This window comes from Hemibagrus wyckioides, linkage group LG08, assembly GCF_019097595.1.
Source record: "Hemibagrus wyckioides isolate EC202008001 linkage group LG08, SWU_Hwy_1.0, whole genome shotgun sequence".
Taxonomy (NCBI): Eukaryota; Metazoa; Chordata; class Actinopteri; order Siluriformes; family Bagridae; genus Hemibagrus; species Hemibagrus wyckioides.
The window spans coordinates 25,501,876-25,529,675 of record NC_080717.1 but is presented as its reverse complement, the minus strand read 5'-3'; the positions used below and the strand labels follow the sequence as shown (position 1 = coordinate 25,529,675).

The 27,800-nt window shown below is 42.6% G+C and overlaps 1 protein-coding gene across 2 annotated transcripts in view; it reads right to left on the bottom strand.

Annotated features, from left to right (window-relative positions):
- Positions 1–306: 306 nt before the first annotated feature.
- poc1b (POC1 centriolar protein B) overlaps positions 307–27,800 on the bottom strand; it is a 37,968-nt gene continuing 10,474 nt past the window's right edge. Inside the window, exons 11-12 of one of the 2 annotated variants that reach the window (XM_058397947.1) lie at positions 2,612–2,839; positions 307–910 (exon numbers count right to left, since the gene is read on the bottom strand). In XM_058397947.1, the coding sequence (XP_058253930.1) occupies positions 764–910; positions 2,612–2,839 (375 nt within the window). In that variant the 3' untranslated portion in view covers positions 307–763. The remainder of the gene's footprint in view (positions 911–2,611; positions 2,840–27,800) is intronic. The other variant, XM_058397948.1, reaches the window with a different exon arrangement.

Sequence of the window (27,800 nt, the reverse complement as noted above, 5' to 3'; positions counted from 1 at the left end):
CACTGTGATTGGCATGGGAGTGAGCATAAGCCCCTCCCACTCAGAGAGCGCAGCTAATTTTCCCTCATTTGCACTCCAGGCATCACCTGGATGATAGGATTTGTTTTCCAATGGTTTTTGACAACAGTTTGCTAAATCAAACCGTATTTTAACATCGCTGTGTTTTTTGTGAGGCAGGTTGCTGAGGAACGGCTGCTGCTATAACATAAGGGAGAATAGGAACTAACTTGTTTTAATGATTAAACAATCGTCCTTTAAAGTTTGTTGCACACTTCGTGAAGATAGACCTTTTATAAAGCACACAACTGCTCAACCATTCAGGACACTCAATTTATTTCTATAAAACATTAATATACACAGAAGTTACATACACACAGGAGGACAAAGTGAAAAAGAGAAAGAGAGATACAGAGATGTCCATCTCTCTCCTGACGTGTCGTCGGAACGGCTGTCGTGAAGAATGCCGCCTCTCACTGCTGTCAAAACAAGGCCGGGATGTTTTCCTAGCTGCAGCTGTCTCATCCGCAGGGACTTAATGAATTTCTGGGAGAGCCTGATACAGGATCTGTTAACCCCCCCCAACCCTACGATCTAACCCCTCACTGCCCTCCGACCTCCATCCCGCACTTCCTTTAGATTCCTTCTGTTCCTTTTCTTTCCGTTTTGAAGTGAAGACAGTTCCCGGATGTGAAGAGGGAGGAGCGAGTCTCTTCTACTCCAGAACAACATCTCTGACCCCTGAAAGCTCATGATGGGCCTCGTGTCAAACTGCTCGACCCTCAGCGCCTCTTATCTCTTTGTGTGACTCGTCCCGCTGCTGCATCTGCTCCAGAATAACAGTCTGGTTGTCTAGACAGTCTCTCAGCTTGTCCTCGGTCAGTGTGAGACGCTCCTCCAGTACAGCCACGGTCTGAAGCACAAGCGGTTCATGCTAATTAGTGTCATACATCAGTGACATCAATTCAACCTCAGTAATTTAATACAGCTGCAAAATAATGGGCCTGTACTCTAGTATTCCGGTTCAACAGTCATTACAAACTCTAAAATAAAGCTTTTGGTGTGACTATCCCAAGATTGTTATATATCCCTGCCTCATAATTGATGTTCTTGCTACCAGACAGTGCAGTACTGTTACTAATCTGAATCTAAACCTGTTCTTCCCTGGGATTTATTTCCTTGATGCATAACGGTACTAAGCATTGTGCTTAGCAATTTGATAAATGAGGAACTGGTGTCTATTTTCCATTGCACAATCCAGAATTATATTCAGATGACCATTTCCTGTCACTATAAGGGTACCCAAGAAGGTACTAATCTAACTGTGGAGGTTCTGCTGGACTTCTGGGGAGGTTCTGCTGGACTTCTCTGGAAGTTGGGATGAGAATAATATATTCTGAACATATCTCGCTCTATCCTGGGTGGACTGTGTGATGCCATTTGTTTATGACCTCATCTTATGACCAGTGATATGCCTTGTCTTGTCCTAGAAATTCTTTCTGTTCTGTTTTGATGAACATGTGCCGAACAGACACTTGACAGTCTCTTCTTCCATAATTTAGATAATCATTCTCATAATAAACTAGCCAAACTACCACTGAACACATCGACCACCAGGTCTTTCTCTGCTGCGGTCTTTTGTTTACACTGATAACACTGAATATTACACTTTGCTTCTGTATAAATTAGGGATGCGCGATATTTATCCGACAGATAAATTATCGGCCAATATGGGTGAAAATGACGTCATTTTTATTGCTCTGATAAATAAATTAAATCCGATAATTAGATCCGATAATGTAAGCTTGCTGGTAAATCAATCAATCAGCCTGATTTATCAGAGATTCATCCGCTTTCCAAGTGCATGTGACTGCAGCTTTAACCTGCAGTGACTGTCAGCCTGTGTCGCCTTCATTAGGTCATCATCTGTGAACATGTCTTCACCGGTCTGGAAGTTTTTCTCGGTGGCAGCGGAGGACAGTGCCATTGCTATTTGCAACGCATGTTCCGCAAGGATTCCGAGAGGAGGAAAAAAGGCGTCAAGTTTTAACAACAAATCTTATCTCTCACTTGAAGGGTCGTCATCGCAGTGAAGCTGTATTAAAAGAATATGAAGCAGCTGCGGCAGCAGCAGCTACTAGCGCTAGGCCTAAAACACAGAGCATGTGACTTAAGGTCCATATACCTTCCTCATCCTCATGCACTAAAAAGGTTGAATAGATGCATTTCTTTGTTATGCATTCCTGGGTGCTCAAACTGCAGATTATATGAAAATTCTAATATAAAAATATGAACTTATTGGTTATCGGTATCGGCCATGAGAAGGACTTAATTATAAGTTTAAATTTTTCATATCGTGCATCCCTAGAATAATTACTCCCTCAGTAAATTTTTAGTAAGTAAGTAAATTTTTAAGTACGATTTGCTATTTAATCACTGTCTCTAAGTGGTTCTTTGGCAAAAAGCTTCCCTGATATCACCATCATTTTGAACTTAGCAGACATTTTCAAAGCAAAAAAACTTCAGAGGTAAGTCACTGTGTTACTTTAAGCAGGGCTGGTAGTCCTGTTACATACAGTATACACCATCTTTATTAAAAGGGCTTTGACCTCACCTGAGTCAGAATGTCGAGCTGCTGAACGATGTGCTCCAATGTGCTTCTCAAAGCTGGAGAAGTTCCAAAGCGTTCCTCCTGCAAGTCTGTGACCCCTGGTTCCAGATCTTCCTCTTCCACAGCTTCTTCCCGGTGTCGTGTGTCAGTAAAAGTGGCAGGCTGGTGGCCTGCACTGGTGCTGGGCCGCTCACTGGGGTCTGTGATCCCTCTGGTGTGTCTACCTGCACCCTGAACAGAGCAAAACAAGGAAACCCAAGAAAGGTGAGAGGGGCAAGAGCACTGAGGTAAGCTAGAAAGGATAGGTGAGTATCTGATCGTTTAAATTGATAAGTTTGACTTGACTGCCTCACATTTTCTCCCAAATATGAATGTTTGCTACTTTTGGCCATTGTATCTTTTTGAAGTGTTGCTCATGCTTCATCATGGGGCAGCTGAACAAGTGGTGAAATCACGAACTGCCTTCCAACACATTCATGCATTCACAGATGGTCATGATTGTCAGAGGAGAGATTATGCTATCCCAAGAGCTTGGGAATTTTTGCTTTCTTGAAATCCCAGATGGCTGCGGCATTGTCTTGATGTTCAGATATACGCAACAACAGATCTAATGATTTACTGTTGAACTAACTGTGAGGCTTACTGGTCATATGACAGGAAGTGGACATCTTAATTAACCTGAAACAGATACTAATTTATGATTAGCACTGCCACTAGATGTCCCAACACCTGTTGATGTGGGTGGATTTGCCGAAATGCTGCTTCTCTAAGCATGTGGGGCCTCTGACCCTGTGGGCCAAGCAGCACCAAGACACGGCTCATCAACAGTGTGGAGGACTTGGATAGGGAAGGGGGGATTGGAGGGAAAGGCCCACACATTCCTGCTCTAATGCAGGAAGAAAATCGATTGCAGCTCCTTGCTTCCTGAGTTGCGTCCTGACTTCAAAGGCCAGCGGTGGAAAGACAGAAGGATGGCCTGGGAGAAGACGAGGGCTGTTGGGGAGGAGGAGGCAAACAAAGCAGCCAGTGTGTAGCCCAGCCAGTTTGAGGGTCCCTCCTGCAGCCGCAGGCCACATCTGGAAAACATCTGTTCTACTCGTTCATGAGCTCCTCCAGACCTAGCTGCCTCTTGGGGTTTTTTTTGTTGTCGTTGTTTCTTCCTCTCCACCTCATCAACACAGGAAGCTCAAGTGCAATGAGGCAGAAAGGGGGTGGGGGGTACGGATGACAGGGATTGCCTGGTTGCCAATCAAATGCCCATCAAAGCAGGAACATTTGATGTTTGAGAAGCAAAAACTAGGACATGGGAACTTTCTGTGTAGCATCAACCTGGAAAAGTGTGTGATGACTGAAAAATATCTAAACTCTGAGGCTCGGAGTCTCCAGTGGCCAGTGGTGGGATTAGATAAGATTTCACATTGGAAGACATGCTTACCCTCAGTGGGGTGAGTGAAGGGTAACACATGCTTCTTCTGAAATATGTGAAAACATCTTTTCAAACTGTTGCTTGCGAATATACGCAGCTGAAAATGCTTGAAGATGTTAACTGCTGTACTCTGGATAAGTGAGTTCAGAGACTGCCAAGATTGTCTAATATCGAATGGTGGACAGGGAGATCATTCCTCTCCAAGAAAGCCAGATCTTCTCTCCTGGACTCGGCCATGGATGGCTGTGATATAGAGGTTCAAATCTTGATGATTTTGTCTATACTTCTTACATGACATTCTAGAAACGGTGACATTCTAGGCTTCTAGGAAAGCATTCTGTCGGTTATCATCATTGTGGCTGAAACATGCCTTGCATAGTCATTTGACCTAATTTGTTCAAACCCAGCAATTCCAGCCATTCAGTTCCACACGCAGTCATTCATGCAGCAACATGGCCAGGAGAGTGTAGTTATATAACAAAAGACCTGAGCACCATATATAGTCAAGTGATTGTACAATCCTGACAGTGTGTTCAGAAGGACTGAAGTGGGCACAGGTGGGTCATTACAGCTTGAATATAATCATTCAGCTCCGAGGACAAACCCACGGCCATTATGCTGGCCGAGCTATAATTTATGTCAACAGGCTCGCCGGCTGCTAAACAGGTACTTGGTCTGCACTGAGCCAATGGGAATATTTATGAGCTCCTTGAGCCCCACAGAAAAGCCCAGACGAGCCTTTGAAATATCACACAGCTCCTTGTGCTTTGGCCCAGAAAATGGAACGTTACTGGAGATCAGAGCGATCGTGGAAAATTGTGTCCTCTCTTAGCCCCATTAATAAAAATGAAAACTCACGTGGCTCTTCAGTGCAGAATCCTCTTGACATTACTGTGGAAGTGCAAGAGATTTAATGCCTGCGAGTGAAACCAAAACCTCATGTTCACACTTTCACTAATAGCTGTGATCCATTTCACCCAATTTCAAAATTCTTCAGTGGCAAACTGTGCATTTTAGGTGTGGATATATATATTTTTTAATTTGGTTAATTTTTTTTAATTATGTCACGATGTGGATGTCCATTATACCCTAGTGCTGTTGAGTGGTCAGAGAGTGTTCCACTCCACATTTAGGGGAAAAAAAAAAGAGTCTTCAAGAGAAGATTTTAAGATACAGACGAGAAGGGAATAAATAAACAGACTCTACTTTCTGAGGAAGCGCAGATCTTTCAGTGTTTGCAACAAGATGCTGGAGATCTTGTACCAGTCTGTGAGTGCCATTTAGTGTGTTGTGGTCTGCTGGGCTGTGTGTATGAGGGGGGGCAGCATCAGCACCAGGGATGCCAGCTGGATTAACAAGCTAAATCTCAAGGCTGGATCTATCATTGGACACAAACTGGAGATGTTTGAGTCAGAGAGGAACCAAAGGTCACTGAACAAACTAGACATTCCATCTCACCCACTCTACATCACACTACAGAGTCAGCGGAGCTCATTCTCCAAACCTCAGCATACAAGTTTAATGCGTAGTTCTTAAGGTAAAAATTTGTATTGCAAAACGAATAATGAAATACATTAGAAATAATGTAAATGCAGATAATCCATTCCAGCCACCCAAAAACATGACCAATATTCCCAATACGAGGCGTATGTAAACTGTATGGCTGCTTACAAAGAACTGACCCAAGCCAAGCATTCCATGTCAAGGCTCCTCACAGGAAGTCGTGCCACCAAGCTTGGGCTAAAAATAGAACAGACTACCCATGCCACCAATCTGTCAACGAAAAAACCCCAGAAAAATCACCTAGCTTTTGAACAAATGCTGAAGGCAATGTTGGTATAGTGGATTTTTCACTAACTGGAAATAAATTCGTAAAAACTCTTTTTAGGCGAATATACGTAAGGGAGGGCATTCATATGCCGATGTTCCATTGTTTCTTTATTTAGTGTGTGTATGTGTATATGTATGTATGTATGTATGTATATGTTGTGTATGTGTATATATATCTATATATCTTGTTACCGACTAAGCTGCTGTAACCCAAGAATTTCCGTCCTGGGAACAATAAAGTCTACCTAGTTATCTAGCTACATATCAAGACAAAGTAGTTTACCCTTCTCAGCAACATGACGAGCTGCATTTCTTTGGATTATTAAATATTAATGTGGGTGTTCATGAACTAGGCACAAACCACTGCTACAAAAAAACAACTCTCGGACCGCAGCCAATCCGACAGCCAGTTAAACTCTAGTGATAAGCAGCTAATCGCTGAGGGGACCTGTATTTCTGCGTGGGAATGCAGAAAAACAGAATCAGAGTGGTGCTTTGCTGTATGTTTTTACATATGTGATGGTGTAGATCAAGTAGCTAGACTACCACTAGTCCTGGAGAAGATCACATTCATGAGTGATCTGTTTTCTCCAGAAACTGAAAATAATGAATGAATCCACTGTCATGTCTTCGTTAATTTGGTGGTTAACTGAACACAGTTGAAAACCTTGGAGACATTATTTCCTGAACCAACAGGAAGTTCATCAACCTAGACAAATCTTTACTGCATAATAATTTTTTTTCTGAACTGTTTCTTGAGTTTTTGAATGACAAAGTGCTGCTTTTTCTATATTACTTGCAGAGGAAAAAAGCTGCTTTGAAAACGATTTATTTTCGGTCATAATTCAATGTAACGTATTAGTCATGGCAAACAAACAGGTCAATAGGTTCCTGTGAAGCAGTCGTGGAAGCAGACGACAGGAACAGAGGAACATAGGAACCGTTTTCCTCTTCAATTCCCTTCACTCAAACGCATTAAGCGATTAGGAGCGTAACGCCTCCAGTCTTGTGATGGAGACGAGAACATTTCCCTTGTCACAGGATGCCCTGTAATGGCATTAAAGTGAGCACTCTCAGTACAAGGAAAGCCTTATTGAAATCAAAGGCAGCATTAGCTTCTGACCCTTCACCCACTCCCTCATCCGCCGCCAAGTTCATTTCAGCCTTCAGCCCCTCGCTCGCTGCCTCTTTATCAGCCCCGGTGCAGATCAAAGTACGATTTCCGCTGTGTGGAGTACCTGCTCAAGGGAGCCTAATGGAGTTAAAGCTCTTCTCTGGCTTCACTCATGGCTCTCATTACCTTTCATACTGGTGTGCATGCATGCAGCATATATGTCCTTCCTCTACTTCTTACTTTAAGATGGCCTAAGATGTGACTGAAGCTGCCGTGAGCATGCATACCGTATTCTTTATTCATTTTCAACCAGGAGGTAAGTAAAGATACACCGTGAGCCAATCGAGACCTGGTTTAACTGACAGCGTGTCAGAAAAATCTACATCCTGTTCTATCAGATATTTTGGTGAGCTGCCTTCGCTTTGCTGAGTGAAGCAAGCGGAGATGACCGCCGATGCTGGCGGATACAGCGGAAACGTGAAACCAACACTTGTCATGTTGAATGTAGGCCATTTCCTGCCAGGGGAAGTGAGCCACAGCCATCTGAAGCTTCCTGAGACTGAGAAAAGACGGCCGTGACTCGATGAGAACCTGGGATTATTTCAAGCCTCTGGAATCGTAAAGCTCAGACTACTCGTTTCTTTTTTCTTTGCCAGAAAGGATTTCGTAGCTGTTACTTGCATGCTGCAGAAATAAATTTTGTTTAAAACAATTCCCTCAATTATGATTGGTCAGAAGTTCATTTTATATTCCAGTGCAGCACCAAATCACAGCTTTATATAATAGTAAGTCCTTCCTTTCTGCAAAGGATCCAGGGCAGATAAACTCGACGTCCACAGAAAAACCTGCACTGTTTCCCAAATCAGCTTTCTGATGTCACACTTCGACTGAGATTACCGTGAAAATGTTAACGCTGTTACAGAAATGAGACCTGTACCATGATGCTCGTGGGCTAGCTCTCATTCTCTCGACTTAATGCACGCTCGCTGTCATTCTCTCTCTGGCCGGTTTGTCAGGCTGCGTTATTATCGGCTTCCTGCCCCTTTAGTCAAAGACCAGGTCACAGGATATAACGCTCTTATGCAATCGAGCAAACTGCTTATCCGAGAAACGGCAGCGACAGATCTGTCAGGAAACGCTTGATAAGAGACAGGAAAGAGAAAGAGCAGAGCAGGGGAGATAATGCACTGATATTAGCCTGGTGATTAGAACGGCTTTGGGAAGTGACTGGGGGAGATTCCTCTGCGGAAACGAGTGATGTGTAAAGAAAAGTGGGAGGAAAAAAATAAAAATACAGGCTTCATTTTGACAAAATTCCTGTGTGAAGTGAAGTCTGTCACCAAGATCCCACTGAGAAGATGAGTCATCAGGCGAGAACGAGCAAGCCAGAGTGCGCACACACACACACACACACACACACACACACACACACACACACACACACACACACACACACAGCTCCAGATATTCAGTAAGCTGTTTGGGCTGGCTGTGATTATCTCAATCACAAGACGATAAAGTAGCGCAAAGAATCAAAGCATCGCTAATGTTCTCCTCACGAACGAGCGCTGTCATTATCCTGATGTTTTTTATTTCATCCTTTAACGGGTCACAACGGAGAAAACGCAGACTCGCAAACCAGATGGACCTGCTAAACCGTGCACATAAACTCCTCTCCGAATGACTCATATTGACTGGGTTAAGTCGTGATGAGACGATGCGGCGCTGAATAACCTGGAGCCTGAAATGTTTATTGTGTCTGCTCTTAAGAGCTGGTTACTGTTGGGGTTCTGGAGGGAAACCCGTTCGGTCAGAAACGCAGGGGAAACTAAACAAACTGGGAGTTCTGGCTGCCAAGGGAAATGTAGCTCCTTATATAAAGCACTGATGCGTCATATCATGGTGGAGGTTAAGCCTCTTGACTACGCCGTATGAATAGGGATAATACGATAGCGGCACAGGCAGAGACGGTCTCGGACGTTCAGAAAAATTTCCTGAAGCAACAAAATACAGGAGAAGTAATGTGAAGTGAAGTGAGAACTCCACAGCCATAAAACACCGGTGTGTTTTTTGTGGCCCGCCGAGGCAGACGGCGGACCAGGTGAGCTCACATGGCAGATACAAATTAGCCCTCGCTGTGGCGCTTCAGAACAGGAAGTCATTAGCGCGGCATTACGCAGCGGACGCGGGCCAGGAAATTAAATCTGCCTGTCTTCAAAAAACTGATGTCACCGTTCTGCCTGTGGGTAATGGATCATTACTGCCTTCCATTAAGAGGCTGAGAGGTGGATTGAGTGAGGGGTCAGAGATTGAGAGAAAGAGAGGATTCAGAAAATATAGACTGCTCATATATTCAAAAAAAAAAAATTACACTATATTCTGGATATAGTGTTCATTATTTTCTGAAAAGGGTTATTAAAAAAAGGTCAAAGTGAAAAACTAGATACATTTGTATTTGGCTAAATGTAAAGTAGGCAACTTGTTCTACTGTTTCCACTAAACATCATTTCCCAACTCCGACTAGGAAAAACGAAAGCCCCATAGGAATTCCTAGAATGCAGGATTTTTTTTTTTGAAGTTCCTTATTTTTAGAAGTGATATTTGTGGTTTAGTTACGTTCGTATTTCCAGTCAGTATTTAAATGAGGTAGTTGTGGTTTTAGTTAACTATATAAATGTTCTCCTGGATTCAGCTGAAATCTCTCGACGCCGACAGCAAGCCAATGTTGGTTTACTGTTTAACCCAGTGATCCAATCATTAACACGAGGGTCAACATCACGCTGTGACTCAGGCAGCTGTGTGGCCTGCTGCAGATGTAATTCGGCGCAGCGACGCCTCCTTCAGCGTGTTTGAACAGTCATGCATGTCCCTGTGCTCCATGCCACACTCATCCACCACATTGCTTATACTGGAGACACGGGCAGGAGATAACGAGGAGACTGCTACTGGAGTTAGGGTTGTACTATCTATCAAACCATTTATTCTTCTATATTTCCATCTATTCATTGATATATCCATTCATCTGTTCATCCATTCATATTTCTATCTATATATACACATCCATCTATACATCCAGCCATCTATACATCCACTTATCTACCATCCAACCATTCCATCTGTCCATTTATATATCCATCTCCATACATACATCTATATATCCACCATCTGTCCTTCTATTCATCCATCCATCCATCTATATTTCCATATATACATCTGTATATCCACTATGTCCTATTCATCCAACCGTCTGTCTATCTATCTATCTATCTATCTATCTATCTATCTATCTATCTATCTATCTATCTATCTATCTATCATTTCTTCTTTTATCTTTCCATCTATCCATTGATATATCCAATCATCCATCCATTCACCTTTCCATCTATATATCCATCTCTATTGCCCTATATACATCTATGTATCGACCATCCATCTATACATCCACCTATCTACCATCCAACTATCTATCCTTCTATCTTTCCATCTATCCATTGAAATGTCCATTCATCTATCTATCTATTCTACACACACATATATATGTATATATATATATATAAATGGATGGATGGATATATAGATAGAAAGATGAATGTATATATACTGTATATACATATATATACACACATCTATATAGCCACCATCTGTCCTTCTATCTTCTATCTATCTATCTATGAAACCATTTATGCTTCTATATTTACATCTATTCATTGATATATCCATTCATCTTTCCATCTATATGTCCATCTCTATTTCCCTATATACATCTCTATATCTACCATCCATCTATGCGTCCAGCCATCCATCCATCCTTCTATATATCCATCCATCCTTCCATCTAACCATCTATTCGTCCATCCATCTATCCATATATATATATCCAACATTTGTCCTTCTATACATCCATCATTCTACTGATATGTCCATTCATCTTTCCAGTTTTATATCAATCTATCCATTTATATACCCATCCATCCACTCTTCTATCTATCCATCTATCCATCCATCCATCCATCCATCCACATTTTTATGTAAGATCTGCCTTTTTGCAGGCCGAAGGTCAATGGTCAAATATTCAGGGGCTAAAAATGTAGTATTTAAAAGTATTTTTATTTACACTACAACATATGACACCTGATAATAATATAATATAATATAATATAATATAATATAATATAATATAATATAATATAATATAATATAATATAATATAATATAATATAATATAATATAATATAATATAATATAATATATAATATAATATAATATAATATAATATAATTTAATTTTAACAAATCTTTTAAGGCTAGTGGACTATAGGTTTTCTTCACTTCCTCTTTTCTTTCTCGACACTGTGCTGTTATCAGATGATCATCAGTGATAGCTTGGTGTGATGAACTTAACCCCAGGTTGTGTTAAACACCTCAATACTGATTACAATACTGTAATAATCAATACTGATTACTTTCCCAGAACAAAAAAAGATCATTCTACTCCTCCGATACTACAGCAATATGTTTCATCTTTCATCTATGTTTCACGTCTAATGTTGAAGAATATCCACATATTATTGTGATGGTCGTTTCCTGACCACCATCATCATCATCAAAAAAACAAAAACATACTAACCAAAAAGCAATGCAGCTTGTCATGTTAGAAATAATGACATGAAATGAAACCTGCTGTTACATATCGTCTATACTAGAGACTCCTTCAGTGAAGAAACGTTAATGTGACCCACACGTCCCCTCTGCAGTGCTGTGGGAGATTTTCAGTGGATTTGAGGTTCAAGCTGTTAGGCCAAGTGCAAGAGCTGCAGTGTATTGCGCATTTCGGAGACCGTTTTAAATGGGTGTGGTGATTACTGTCCGGATTCACAATGACGATGGTGAAGATTTAGGATTTTATGTAGGGAAAATGACGGTATCAATTCAGCATAGTCTACTATCCAGCTCCAGAACTCACACTTGGTTCCTTCTCGTGATAATTTGCTGTCCTTTCAGATTCCGGCCATTATTTATTTATTTTTTATGAGTTTTGTTTTGTGTAACACATCCTGCTCTTGTGCTCGGCTTCTCCTCACATTCGTGTACATATTTGTGTTTTTTTTTGTTTTGAACTTTCTGTTCCTCATTTTTCAGCGTAGCTCTTCCACTTATTATGAGCTGAAGTCAGCACCCGTGTTTCCACTCTCCACCCATCTCTCGTCTTCTTCCTCTCCTCGCTTCTGTTTTTTTCCCCCCCTCAGTGTGAGAATGCTCTAAAAACTTCTGCAGAAGCTTGAGTTGGAGAAGTGAGGATGAACGTCGTGTTCAAATAAAAAATTAATGATGTGATTTTACAGAAAGAAATAACAACAAAAAAACCTAACACATCTGTTGGTAAAAAAAATTGGAAGAAAAGTGGAATTAATTACATATTGACGTTGCTTGTTCTTCCAAGACTCTCTCTGTCTCTCTCTCTCTCACGCTGTCCGTCTCCCTCACACTGTCTGTCTCTCTCTCGCCCTCACTCTGTCTCTCTGTCTCCCTCACACTGTCTGTCTGTCAGTCTCTTTCTCTCCCTCTTTAACTCTGTCTCTCTGTCAGTCTCCCTCACACTGTCTGTCTGTCAGTCAGTCTCTTTCTCTCTCTCCCTCTTTCTCTCTCGCTGTCCATCTCCCTCACACTGTCTGTCTGTCTGTCTGTCTGTCTCTCTCTCTCTGGCTCTCTCTCTCTCCCTGTCCGTCTCCCTCACACTGTCTTTCTGTCTGTCTGTCAGTCAGTCTCTTTCTCTCTCTCCCTCTTTCTCTCTCGCTGTCCATCTCCCTCACACTGTCTGTCTGTCTCTCTCTCTCTGGCTCTCTCTCTCTCTCTCTCTCCCTGTCCGTCTCCCTCACACTGTCTTTCTGTCGGCCTCTTTCTCCCTCTCCCTCCTTACTCCATCTCCCTCACACTGTCTGTCGGTCTCTCTCTCTCTCCCTCACTTTGTCTCTCTCTCTGTCACTATCTGTCTCCCTCACACTGTCTGTCTGTCAGTCTCTCTCTCTCTCCTCCACTCTGTCTCCCTCTCTCTCTCTCTCACTCATATGCTGGTGTTAATTTTTATGTAACTGACCCACTTTACATGCTTTTTCCCCCCAAATCGATTCCTCGTCTATTCCACATGACGCACAGAGCAGAAGGTTTACGCACCACGAGCTGTTATTTCCTCAAACGTACTAATGCCATTCACACCCGAGCTCACAGTGCTTTGCGCTGATACCTAGCGTGATGTTTACTGTCCATGCAAATGCTTAAAGTGCGTCAAACTGTAACCGAAAGCCAATTTAAACCACTTCCCAGCGCCGGATTTACATACGTTTCCGTAAATACTTTTTTGTTTGCATGAGTCTGTCTAGCGTACACAGACTCGCTGGATGCATTGGTGTTTAGCGTGCTAATAAGCCTGCAGTGCTGCAGCAGAGCGGGTGAAGGTTCGTGCGTTTGATTGACGGCCTTAGCAGTGGGTGGCTCGGGGCCCAGCTGAGCCCATGGCCTTCAGAAAGCTCAGCTGGAGAGAGTCGTGCACAGCGAGCGAGTCTCGGAGGCAGTGGGGGTTCTTTCAAGCCTGCCATTAGCCCAAGAGCCACATGCAGGACCTTCTCAATACAACACTAGCTACCGTGAAATGGAAGGAGTCCTGCTTTCTTGCATGCTTTAAAGCCGCCGTCTGGAACCTCCACCCCCCCACCCCAATCTTTTTGATGCATATTTTATCTGCTCATTAAGCCAGTCGTGAAGGGTCAGGGTTTATTACCAGTTTCCTGCTAAACCTGGTCAGGTGTCTTGGAGAAGAAAATGTCTTGTTTAGATTTTTGCAGTACACTGCTGTAGTAAAGTCACAGTGCTGGGCTAATGTTAGCTTAGGTGTTTGTTTCAGATATTTTCTCAGTTATGACCAATAACAAATAACCAATACTGAGAGAAAAAAATATCAACCTTTAAGTCTTTTATTGAATGTATTAAAACTCAAGCCACCACAGTGATTCACCAAGCAGAAGGTGGAACGGTGAACAAGGAGCTCGTGATTTCACCAAAACAGTTAAAAAACCCAGGATAAGCCAATCGGGTCACTTCCTCAAATCTCACAAACATGAGCAATTCAGGAATCTAAGAAAAGGTTTACTTTGTGGCTCTGATTCAAAAGAAAACTGAACTTCTGGCGTTTTCAGTGATGTGGTGTGGTGCGGTTCTTCCTCTTCTTTTTGCTCTTCACACCACAGCACAGGGTACTCACTTCCTGTTCTCACACGCCGAAAAAAAACCTGCTGACTAAGCCTGTGGTTTGGGCCCAGACACACTTCACAGAGTTAGCGGTGTAGAAAAACAAGGCTAGCTCTCAGGTAGGATGATAAATCCACTGGACTTCCTGACTGATACGAGCAGCAGATAGTCCTAGAATAGAGAGCGTGTGAACAGACACGGACGTCTTTAAGCCAAGCTCATAAAGCAGAAGATCACGACTCGTTGGTACTTCCTATGACCTGGATTAGTGTCATAGGAAGGAGGGGGTAGAGACGGATCCAACTTGAAAATTTTCACAACATCGACGACGCAATGATCTTGTGCTTCTGTGACTGGGACTCATGTATGAACGTATGTGGTTCAGCGCTTTGAGAAACCTTTCGGAGAGCTTTAAGCATGTAAGCATGTCTGGTTTACATCCCTTTAAGTGTCCTGTTCCCACAGGAACCAGATTTCCACATACTTTATAACCTGACACATTTCTGAAGTGCTGTAACAATCGAAGGCTTCAGCTTCCCGGTCTGGACAAGCCGATTAGGCTAAATGCAAGAAAAGAGGCTTGGACTTGAGCCTTTCGCTTTGCGCTTTTCCCACCAACCGAGTCCAATGGGAAACCTGAGAGACAGATCCAAGGTTCCTCAGGAACCCATTAAACCCTCAGATATCTTTGCATTCCAGTCGTCTGGCCCCGTCCATGACCTTTAGACACTTTGCTCTGTGGTATCTGAGCAATCTTAAAATTGAGTCAAACATGAATTAACAATTATTCCTAAAACGGTTCCAGAAGGTTCCAGCTACCACTCCAAAAAAATATCTATAACAAAGATCCTACAACAAATGGTTTCTCTCTTACAAAAGGTTACATGTAGAACCCCTTTTGAAAAGTATTACAGATCAAGAAGGGTGCGAGTTCAAATCCCAAAACCTCTAAATTGTCACTGCTGGGCCCTAGAGCAAGGCCCTGCTCAATTGCTCGGGGGTGAGGAAGGTGAATGTAAGTTGCTCTAGATAAGGGAGTCTGCCAAATAATTAACATTCATTTTCTACATTTTGGCAACAAATGAACTGGGAACTTTTTCTGAAATTGGCTGCAAATTAAGTATGATTTGGAAAAGCAACAAACAGTCTGGAATGAGCTCTCAGATGTACGTCACAATTTAAGTTAGAATAAGCTTTATTTACAACAAACAGGTCACAGCACAGTAAAAATGCTTTTCTATACATTTTCCAGCTTGTTAGGAAGCTGAGGTCAGTGCACAGGGTCAGCCATGATACAGCACCCCTGGAGGGTTAAGGACCTTGCTCGAAGGCCCAACAGTTGCTGCTTGGTGGCACAGGGTTCCTTAACTATCTGATCCACCACTTCCAGCAATACCTGCATTTCCTGTTTGATGCACGAACAATGGAAGAAGCACATATAACCATGGGTTCACTTTATCTTGTCGTATACAACCTTTTATTAAACACGTACACAAAATACAGCTGGGAAGGAAGCCGGCTTTGTGAAGCACATTAGGCAGATTATTTAATTTGTGTTGAATTAGAAGCTACACAAACTACAAGCCATACTGCTTATTATTGCCAATGTAGGCTTAAAGAATGTAGTAACGTTCTGGTGGGCTGAGAAAAGGGAAATATGTGAAACACCACTGTCACATTTTCTGGCTTTATTCATGTATTCAATAGTGCCTTTTCTTCCACCGCAAATCTGTACATGTTTAAAAAGTATACCCTAAAGATGAGCGGCATCCTGTCGCTTGGAATAGGAGTGTGTAAACCAGGACGAGTGAGTAAGGATATCATTGGCGAGATGGAGAATCCCATTTTACCAGTGCCAGAGGAAAGTCTGGATCACGCGCTAAGTAGGAAACCAAAAGCCTCAGACAGTGGCCGCTTGCCCTTCCTTTCACAGCTGGGTTGGACAGACAAGGCTTCCTGTGCCAGACAGGAACGAAACCCGGCACCGGGTATCGCAGCACCTCCGGCGTATCGTATAAACACGGCGCGAAACCAGCTCCTACTTTTAGCTGTGCGCGAGAGGTGCTGGGATCTCCTTCCACTAACAGGCTCATAAATAAGCTAGCTAGGCCAGCTGACTGGGGGAAGGTGTCCGGGGAGAGGAGGAGGCATGACAGGAAGAGAGAACAGTGTGGCATCCCACGAATTCACTGGAACTCAAGCTCCCAACCTGATGCATTCTTCCACCAGGGCTCAAGAGGAGAGGTCAGCAGAGGTCAGCGTAAAGAGTGGGAGAGGAGATTGACGAGTCAAGCCTTCAGACAAGAATGGCGAATGTTTTCCGGTGTGCACTTTACAAGATGGACGGGGGAGGTTAAGAAAAGAAAAAAAGTAAAAGCACTTGAGAGAGGAGGGGAAAAAAAAAGGAGAAGTGGGTTGTTCTTTACCCTAACTGGAATTCCACAACTGTGTGGGTCAGGTTAATGTCAATCACATCTCCTCAAAGCAGAATCCCTTTGCTGTGCTGGGTTTGTTCCTCTTCACTCACAAGAACATCTCTGGATCACGTTAGGTGAGAAAGCTCACTTCCCCTGAGCCTTCTAACACAGCTGTTTGATATGATGATCATGATAGACATCACACAATATTTACTTTTTTACATTTTTTAATTTAAATCATTACTTAGATCAACTGCAGCTAATGTTCTACTTTATTTAGTTATTTTCTTAGATCCACAGCCCTAGTTTAGCTTCACTAATTGTATATCAATGTGTTGTAAAATGTTTCAACATTTCTATTTAATGATGTGTAATGGTGGTGCCAAAAATAAATAAATAAATAAGAAAATCCACTGTCTTGATATGTTACGTCATGTATCGTAAAAACGTCTCGACTCGCTCACTCCTTCTCCATCCACTCCTTTCATCATAAACTTCACTTTCTCTCTTTAAATCTTTCCTGTGTTGATGAGGGGAACAGTACACTGCAGTGGGAGGGTCAAATACAAACTATGATAATGATCACCTAAAGGATTGAAACAATGGACCTTCTTAAGAAAGACACAAGACTAGAACAAAGCGAACAATGGAGAACTTCCCCTGTCCGGAGCGAGCTGCCTCGTAAAAACCCAGTCTCGAATTCAAAGCATCGTTCTCTTGTCTTTATATCTGACTCGCAGGTGGTTGTGAGGGTGGGGGAGCCTCAGAACCACCCGGGAGGTGACGACCCCGCTGTGACCCTCGCTCTGGTTAAACCGTACCATCCTTCCTCCACAGCACCTGTACAACAAAGTCATGAAGAGCCTCTGCATGGGGTCAGTACGAGGTTCATCTGCAGTGGTTCATTTTGATCAGGATGCACTTGTGTATATACACTAATGTTAGCCATGTCCAAGTTAGAGGAATGAACTCAAAACATTCTCAGTTTCCCTGTCCACTCATCGCTTTGAGTCAAGGGCACGAGATGAAGGAAAGGGGTGGGGCTTCCTGTTTTACTTGGGAGACTTTTAGTGTGTTTGAGTGATATGTTTTACTACCACACACACACACAATATTGTGTATAGGTGATATTTATGCACTTGAGAACGGATGAAAAACAGGATGTATAAATAGGACAGGATAGAGTCAGGTGTTTACTCTACAAGTCAAGAGTGAGGAGAGAAAACACCACCGCTGATGTCGTATTTATATCTGTGAGCTAATAATTAATGATCGTTATAAATAAACTGCATACACTGGTCATTCAGCTGCATCCTGGACCTACAGGCGAGTAAGATTTAGTTGAATCGCTCTGGTGTAGATCCTGCTGTTTGGGTGGCAAGACGTTCCTTCTAGAAACTTCACCCACATCCAGTTCCTAATTCGGTCTGCACGAACAGTGTGGTAAGAGGAGTCAGCCCTCTGTTACGCGTTTTAAACACAAGTGGAGCAAAAACCAAGCTTACCCTGCACTTAAAACATCACGCCGTCAGACAAACTGCTGCCGTCTGACCCCGCATTATCACTCGCACGAGGAACTCTCGCGTTTCCGCTTCATTAACGTGTTAGCTCTCTACTGCGCCGGGCTTATGTTTAGGATTCCGAATGAGAAAAAAAAAACCCTCCATCTTAAACTTGGAGGATGGAAAATAAAATCCCAAAAAGCACCGAAACTGATTTCCAGCCGCAGGAAATGCGGAGTACTGATTCTGGGTAATCGTGGCATAATCAGGGACATTACTGAAGAGCTTGGGAAGTGTGTTTCCTGAATGATCACCCTCACAGGAGAAGGTCTAAAAATAACACAGAACAGAGAGAGAGAGAGAGAGAGAGAGCGCAGATGGAAGAGTACGTCTAAAGAGCAAGTCAACGTTTCCTTTCAGTGACACGACTTTGAAGTACAAAATCCATTAAGATAAAAGAAAGGGCTTCCAAAAACAGAATAAAAGCAGGGATCAGATCAATAATTTGATTTTCATTTTTTTTGCTGTACATGTTAGGCCTTGAAGGTTGCATGTGTCTGTGAATAATCCCGGTGCTACGAATCTCAATTACCGGATTCAAATTTTTGGTGCCAAATCTGCAAGGAAGGTTTGGAGAGTCACGAGTTCTGCATTTCCTTTCAAAACAGGAAGTGATTGACTCGATAGTGTTTGAGAATCCACACCGGTGACAGATCTAAACAAAGAACTGGGAAAAAAAAAAAGAAAAAAATCCGTCTTCATCTGCTTCTATCCATGGTATCCTAGATGACAACATGGAGAGGTGTCTTTTTTGGAGAAACAGTGTTATTGAGATGATGTTGAGTGTCTGTGTTTCTGAGTGGTAGATAAAATGGAGAGAGTGCTTAACGTTTGGAAAATTGCATTCTTGATAGATTGAAAAACCCTGAGGTTTCTGAGGTAAAATGTTGTGAGGAGAACTCCACCCTCTTTAAAATAAAACTCCAACCATTTTCTTCCTTTAACAAGGGAAAAGGGAGTAGTGGGAATAATAATAATGCACCAGTGAACCAGGTTTACTGTTAATAACCTTCTTAGAGCAAGCCACACCCCCAAGGGCAGGACATATACCCTCCAGAGAGCATCTAATTGGATAAAAGAAAAAGTAGTACAGGATTTTTAAAAAATATTTTGTTCTTTAATTATATAGCAGACCAATTTTCATTTCAGGCCAGATTAAATTCCAAATATTAAAAATAATAATAAAGCAGTAAGTTGCTTGTGGAGCTTTAAAAGCCATGTACATTCGCACTTGTAGGGTGAGGAGGAATGTGTTATTCATGTTCCATTCAATCAGCCTATTACCACCCACTGTTCAGAAACATCACTCTTCATCATGCTGCCTCCTTTACCTCGAGTCTCTCTGTAACCTTGAACAGCTAACAAAAGGCAAAAAAAACAGTGTGAGAAGCCTGTCAGGGCTATAAAGAGCAGAATGTAGAAGAACGAACAGGAAGAGTGACGGATGAAAAGAGGAAGGAAGCAGTTCACTGTAAATACAGTTACAGGAGAACTCCACCTTCAAACATTTTCGGTTCGTTTAGACCGAAATATCGGCCTGGCGTTTTGTAGGCTGGGGCTTTATTTCCGCTGGTTATGTGAGGAGTTAGCGGTTGTGTGCCGCTTTGACATGACTACTGTAGTCAGGGTTTTGCTGTTATCTCCAACAAACGGCTTTGTTTCTGATTCACTATTTTCCAGTAATGTCGTATTAATTGGATATACGCTGTAGACATCAAGGAGACATCAATGAAGACACTGGACTTAAAGTCCCGGAGTGTAATGCAGCGATATATGATGTAGGCGAGATTGGGTTTGGCTTTTGAAGCTGATCTGGACCAACTGAAAAACCGTTGCTTTTGGGCTGGTTTTGGGCTCAGTCGAATGGCGCTTTAGGAAATGAGTTAAGCAAAGCAGACCAACATTTTGATGAAAGTCAACCAAAGATATGTATTAATCTTGGATAGCATTGGAATTGGGTGCGAATGGTGCTGGGAACCAACTAGACATGAGGGATGGATTTCGAACATAAGGACGTTTGCGGAAAAAGTGAAAAATAAAAACACTAACCAATTAGTTTTCAAATATAAGACACAGCTGTCTACGGGTGTTTTAATTACCTATAGGAGAACTTTAGGAACTGTGAGTGGGGTTAAAAATATGATTCATTGTGCAGCTCTGCTCTAGAGGTAATTGGCCTGAGGTGTGATTGTGACCTTGTGTTCCCATGAACGCTCTCACACATACCCAACACTCTTCACAAAGGAGAAAACTTCATCTGCAGCAAAAGAAAACAAGCCTGAAACCCATCCGTTGTCGGGTCGGGTCGTCGCTTTGGTGGAAACACCCGTGTGTTAATGAGACACTTTCTGCTTCCTGGCTGAGAGATGGAGAGAGGAGTGAGGAGCGAGGGCGACTGACCAAAATTCAGTTCTCAGGCTCCGGTGGTTTCTCTCGACTCTGTGCTAATGATGGACAGCATTCTATCCTGACAGGAGAAAGGCTTCAAATCTCTGGCTCATTGGAGGACATAGTGCACACATGCTACCAACACTGACGCATTCGCACTATGGTCACAAGACACAAGATGTGCTAGCTCTTATAATGTTGCAAAATAATTATTATACTTATATAGCAAATGTTCCACATCAGCAACATAAATCATAGCTAGGTTCTGTAAGGAAAATTCATAATGTAACTATAAATGGTTAAAAAAAAATGGTCAGTTTAAGAAAAAAAAAGATGGCAAACCTGTGGTACATTAGGAAATAAAATACTTCAGGATGTGGTGTTGCTATTGGAAAATATTCTCTTCATCACATCACCACACTTTGATTAATGTCCTTTAATAGCACAACACAGAGAGTTAACCAACAGAGATACACGAATGCTTAATATTGGACATCCACATTCTTTAGAAATGAGAGCTTACCTTTGAACACGACACAATGCAACAAGCTCGAATCACAAGCGCTAGCAAAAGCACTGAACAATACCAAATTCACAAACAGAAGGAACAAGAGGGATGGTGTGTAGGGTTTAACTTCAGATAAACGCCATCACCGCCCAAACACAAGATAATCTGCTTTTGAACTTGAGATAATGCCGTGTCGAATGCGAAGTAGCTGTGGGAACGGAACTCGGAGTGAGCAACAAGCTAAACTACTAATTGCTCATCAGTCAGACAATAGGAATGCTAATGCTAATACCTAACCCCACTCAAGGCCTGCATTCCCAACAAACCTAAACAGGATTCCCACCCACTGTAACCGGCAACGACTTGCGGCCATACAACCGAATCACAATAGCGATGGCTTGAAAGCCGTATGCGCAATGCAGTCGTTCATCTTGGAGCTTTCCATTCACTGAAAGAGATTTGGGCATCAGGATGTAAAAGAAAATGCAGGAATGTGGAGTTAAACATGAACTCAATGCAATGTCGTGACCTTTCAGATCACTCAAGGGCTTCCAGTGGTAATGGTGGTGGGTGTCCTGCTTCCCTTAAGAGAGTCGGAGCTGGACGTGTGTGGCATGGATGGCCATGCAAACGAGGCGAGGCATGCTGAGATGAGGCAGACAGGCCCGTGAGGAATGTTGAGCCTTGCGGTTAAGTGCTCTTTAACCAAGCTCTGTTTCCCCTTGGAGCACTCCTCCTCCATGTGACCTTCAACTTAAAGTCTTAACCTCATCTTCAAGCAGGGCAAGGTGAGGTTAATACACGTCCCAGAGGAGGGGAAGAATGCCAGGGTTAAGCCTGCGGGGCCTGGATGAGTCGGCATGGTGGCGCCACACGGATGTCGTGGTTGATGGGAGGAGGAGGAGGAGGAGGAGGAGGAACGGGAGAGGAGATGGGGCAGGACATTGGTTTGGGTGGGGTGGTTATGGGGCAGGACACTGGTTTAGGGTGGGTATGGGGCAGGACACTAGTTTAGGGTGGGTGTGGGGATGGAGCAGTACGCTGGTTTGGGTTGCGGATGGAGCAGGACGTTAGTTTGGGGTGGAGTGGAGGTGGTGTATTTCTGAGGGATGTTGGAGCTATGGAGGTTCAAAGGGTCATGGGCATTCTTTAAATACTTCACTATGAGCCTACACTACCAGTCAAAATTTTGGACACCTTCTAATTCGATGTTTTTTGTTTAGGGATTTATTTTCTACATTCTAGAACAATACTGGAAATTTCAAAACTATGAAATAACACATGGACTTAAGTAATCCATATGTAATGACAAAAAACAACAGTCAGTTGTTATTTTAAGACACGAAGGTCAGGTGTTCTGGAATAGTTCTTGCAAGAACAGTATTGTCAAGTGCATTTGCAAAACCCATCAAGCACCATGATGAAACTGGCTCACATGAAGACCATCCCAGTAAAGCAAGACCAAAACTTACCTCTGCTGCAGAGGAGAAGTTCATTTAGAGTTACCAGCCTCAGAAATCACCAATTAACAGCACCTCAGATTAGAGGCGTTATGAAGGCTTTACAGAGCATCAGTAGCAGACATATCTCAATATCAACTGTTCAAACGAGATTATTGTGTATTTCGGCCGCCTTCAGCATTGTTTTACAATGTAGAAAGAAATAAACATCAGGAAAGACCATGGAATTAGAAGGTGTGTCCAAACTTTTGACTGGTAGTGTACATGACCAGCTGAGCCCAAAGCAAGAGAACATGCTACTGGGATTTAGAAGGTGATGTCAAAGGAAGACAGAAACAGATAAGGTGAGAATGAAGAGAACTGAAAGGTATGCTGGAGATTCATACGAGAATGGAAAACTGAAGCCGAAAAGTCTTGCCTCGTAGAATCTGAAGGATGAAGATGGATGTTGGAAAAGAAAGAAAGGGAGGGAGGAGGATGGGTGATGGGTGGTTTGGTGGGTGGTGGAGATAGGAATAGAAATGAATGACTTCCTAACAGGTGGACCCGGGATGCAGCTTTACCTCCCGACCCTGGCCGGAATCGGGTTTCTGAGCCACATCCGGAGCCCGTGACCCCCTCGCCCCTGCCTTACAGGAAGCAGATTTGTTTTACGAGCCTTTTCCTTGTAAATCCTCCATGCTTTCCTGACTGGAGGGCAAACACAAAAACACTTTGCGTTCCTTTCCCTCGCTTTTAACCTATATACCGACTGCATTCCTCAAAATCGTCTCTTAGCCAAAAAAAAAAACAAAAAAAAACAAACAAATAAAACAAATGAAATACTGATATCTGGAGCTAAAAAAAAAAATAAATAAATAAATAATAATAATAATAATAAAAAAATCTTTGAGAGCTGTGTGTAGGAAGAGCTGAAGAGCAAGCTTCCAATGTGCTAAGCTAAAATTAGATCCCACAGGTGAGAGGATTAAAGAGGAGTAGAAAAGGAAAAGCAGGCACTAAATCATAAAGTGGTACGTTCCATCTGAGCGAGGAGGTCATGGAGGGCCGACCCTGTGTTATTCACAGAGGCGCTGGCATTCTGAAGAGACGCATTACCTTTGTCAGAGAGCACGTATACACACACACACATGGCCCTGAACGCGAGAGCCGCTTCAAGCTTTAATTATCTTTATTACGTTCATTATGGCCGCCTTCAGCTGTGTTAATGTTAGTGATAAACATTGCAGCGTGTTAGAGTGAGATCTGTGCGAAAGTTTGCATCCCCCATAGCATCGCAATGCAAACTGAACTACAAGAAGGTAGAAGTGAAGCGTTGCTACATCCCGAACATGGTACAAAACCAAGAAAAACAGCAGGGTTCTAATTCTCTGATAGGAGGAAATGTGGCAATAGGAAGATTGTGCAAAGGGTTGGCTTTGTAAAAAAAAAAAATAATACTATTACACAACAACCTGCTAATGCCGACCAGAATGCCACGTCGTACTTTTTATCCATTTATAGTTACATTCAACAGCATGGAACATCAACGAGACACGATGGTTCATGTTATCACAACACTTCCCTTTTTCACAGATGCTCTAAAAACACCAGCCTCCGGTTTCACTGCACGAAGTCCTGCCTTCTTTCTGATCCTTTTCTTCTTTTCATCTTCTTTACCGTTTGATGATGTTTCGGCTTTGTTCACCGTTTGTTTCTCTCTTTGTGTTTTGACTGTTATACGACCTGGTGTTATGTTTTGTCTATTATCTCTGCACTTGGACTACACGTTCTTGTTGTGTTGTGTCTAGAGAGCTCAGTAGTGGGATGGCCAGGAGAGCTTGCTCAGAAGTTACAGCTTTACCTCTGATTGTTGTAAAGTACTGACACTGGAGACTCCTTCTGTACATGTTAAAGGAACATCTCCTTATGTCACCATGGCAATAAGGACACACACACACATATTCTAACCTGTATTAGATGAGCACATTAATATAAAGCTGTGATTTGCATCTGCATTACATTTACAGTGAAATTCATCCAAAAGCTGGGATGTGGTAAAAAAGTGGATGCTGTAGCTTAGTGGTTAAGGCGTTGGCGTTCTGATTGAAAGGTTGCGAGTTTGAATCCCTGGTCCACCAAGCTGCCACTGCTGGGGCCCTGAGAAAGGCCCTTAACCCACAATTGATTAGATGTATAAGACATAAATTGTAAGTCGCTCTAGAAAAGGGTGTCTTCCAAATGTTAGATAGATAGATAGATAGATAGATAGATAGATAGATAGATAGATAGATAGATAGATAGATAGATAGATAGATAGATAGATAGATAGATAGATAGATAGATAGATAGATAGATAGATACTTGATTCAACCCAATGGGAAATTTACAAATGCCAGAAATGTAAATGTAAAAGCTACTAAGATTTGGAAAAAGATTGTCAAGGTAAAATTTGGACCATATACACCATCAGCCTTTTGTGAAACCCAGCGCACAAAATGTTCCACGCTCGCTAAAACTCGAATGTACAAAAGCGGCGAGGTTTTATTGGGAAGGTTTCACTAGGCTGAAACTTTAACTCCACTCCGCTCTCGTTGTCACTTCCAGCTCTTCTAATGATCACCGATGCACTTTGCAGCTTTTGTTCTCCTCCACGCACTCTCAATCCTTTTCTTCTTCGCACTCTATTATCTCTTCTTTTGAATATTAAGGATGTCACTCAGCAGCTTGGCCTGTCGACGCCTCCGAATCTTAGCCTTGTCGTTAATGAACGTCTCGCTGCATTGTGTCAGGTGTGTCTGGTGCTGCATCGTTCATGTGCTATTGATAGATACGTTTAAAATTAAAGATAAATCTAGAACAATTCTAAGGACTCGTCTGCATTAAGGCTTCGCTCCAGCAGGTCTTAACGGCTACAATAAAGCTGGCTATAATTTTGGATTTTTCTATAAGGACTTGGAGGAGGAGGAGGAGGAGGAGAAGAGTGCAGATGCTGAAAAGCAGGAGGTCGAGTCGAGAGCTCATTATTCGCCTCTGAGTTTTCCCCGTTACCTGCAATATGACTGGCGTTCTATTTTTAGTCTCGGTGTCAACGGACTGTCGGTGTATTTTCAGCCGCTGTGTATAGAGAGAGAGGAGGGGGGGGAAAAAAAAAAAACCACGCATGCTTTTCCACTGAGAATCTATAACCTTTAATGTGTCACAGCTTACTTCAGTTCTTTTAGTTACACAAACACACCGGGTTCGAGGCTCAGTTCGGATTGCGGTTCTATTTTTGGCTCGGGCTTTGAGTGTACGGCTGAAAGCTTTCCTTCAGTGAGTTATTGTGGCAAAACTAAACGCAAGCCGATCAAAAGCAACCCGGTCTGCACTGTAAAAACCACTTACTACAGTGTTGTGCCGTTAGAGAAAAATAATCAACTGACCCGTCGCTTTATGATCGTCGCCCCTCCCCCACTGCAGCATGTCCTGAACTCTTAGATGTCCAGAGATTTACTGACGTTAAACAACTTTTTAAAATTTAAACAGCAACATATTGTATATCAATCAGTTTATTGTCGCGTTTTATGTTGTGGACGTCTACTGTGATCCACAAAACAAGTCACATCCTGTTCTCGCTTATATTATAGAAGCTACAAACAATAGTTCCCTCACCAGCTTCTCAGAGAAAGAACAGCAGCTAGGGGTAAAAAACAGGAACGTTCAGTACTGCTGGAATTCCACCAAATCCATTGATTCTCTAAACATCGTCGTAAGTTACGGCACTTTTGACTACAGCTCAGAAAATGGCAGGAAGTCATAGAGGAGTCCAGATCCCAGAGTTCATCACGTGATGTTGTATCACAATCAACAATCAGTGAAGGCACCATATCTCTACTTTTTAAATGAGATTATAAATCAGTCAACACGTGTTAGTTATCACTGGTTAGATCTCTAACACTGACGTTAAGGAGCTCAAGTTACCACTTCCTGTAAACCATTCATGTTAGCTGGCTAGCTTGTTGTTAGTTTGTGATTAAATGTTTGGACGCAGTAAACAAAATCTGTGAAAGATTCGAACGAAAAGAAAATGTAATTTTCTGTAATGTTTTTTCTTTTCTTTTGAGCTGCAGCTTCGCACTTTCTGCATTTGGAGACTGGAAGTGTGAAAGCCTGTAAGTATAGCAGTAATGTCCTGGGATGCAAGTGTGAAAAGAGGTCCAAAAAATGTATATATGTCTGGTGAAGGTGGCAGGCAGAATAAACTGATTTTTCTGTTCCTGATGATCAGCTAAAATTAAAAGTCTGTTATTTCTTATGTGAAAGATGTACAATAGAATCTCAGCTTATGTTACACAATTTATTTGCGCTTTATCAGGAATGATGGTGAAAAATAAATAAAGTCTTTCTTTCTAACCAGCATGCCTTAGCAGCGGTGAGCTGAATGACCAGGACCAGTGTGTCCACTGGAGAAGAGTTGGAGTTCCACAATGGTGTTGCAGTTCCTGAAGTGGTAAAAATAGCATTTGGAGGCTCTGCAGTCTGAAAGCAGACTCGCTCTGAGGTGACACCAGAGGCTGAAATGTTCTGGTTGTGTGTGTAGGAGGTGTAAGCAAGCATGCTCGGTGCTCTATGTTCTGGGAACTAGAATTAGAATTCAGTGGATGAGAGAACAACATTCACTATCATTAACTATTATGGTGCAGTCTAGTATCATGGGAATGCTCCATTAACTCCCTGAGGAGGAGAGTCATGGGGTGTAGGAACTTGAGATGTGAACTCAAGTGTAGTCCAGAATGTCCTGTCAAGGTTCTACAGTAGTTAGAGGGTAACAGTACATCATGACATGATGATCATGATCACACCGGAGGCTCCAATGTACACAACCCACATAAAACCATTCTGGTCACATGATCCTCCTGTTCCTCCATGAAGAGCGGGTGGGATATAGTAGGCAGCAAGTGTCCTCAAAGTTGATGTTAGAAGCAGGAAAAATGGACAAGCGTAAGGATTTCAGCGAGTTTGATGAAGGGCCTAGTTGTGATTGCTAAACGACTGGATCAGAGCATCTCCAAAACTGCAGCTCTTGTGGGGTGTTCCCGGTCTGCAGTGGTCAGTATCTATCAAAAGTGGCCCAAGGAAGGAACAGTGGTGAACCTGAGACAGTGTCATGGACGGCCAAGGCTCATTGATGCACGTGGGGAGCGAAGGCTGGCCCGTGTGATCCGATCCAACAGACAAGCTACTGTTGCTCAAACTGCTGAAGTTAATGCTGGTTCTGATAGAAA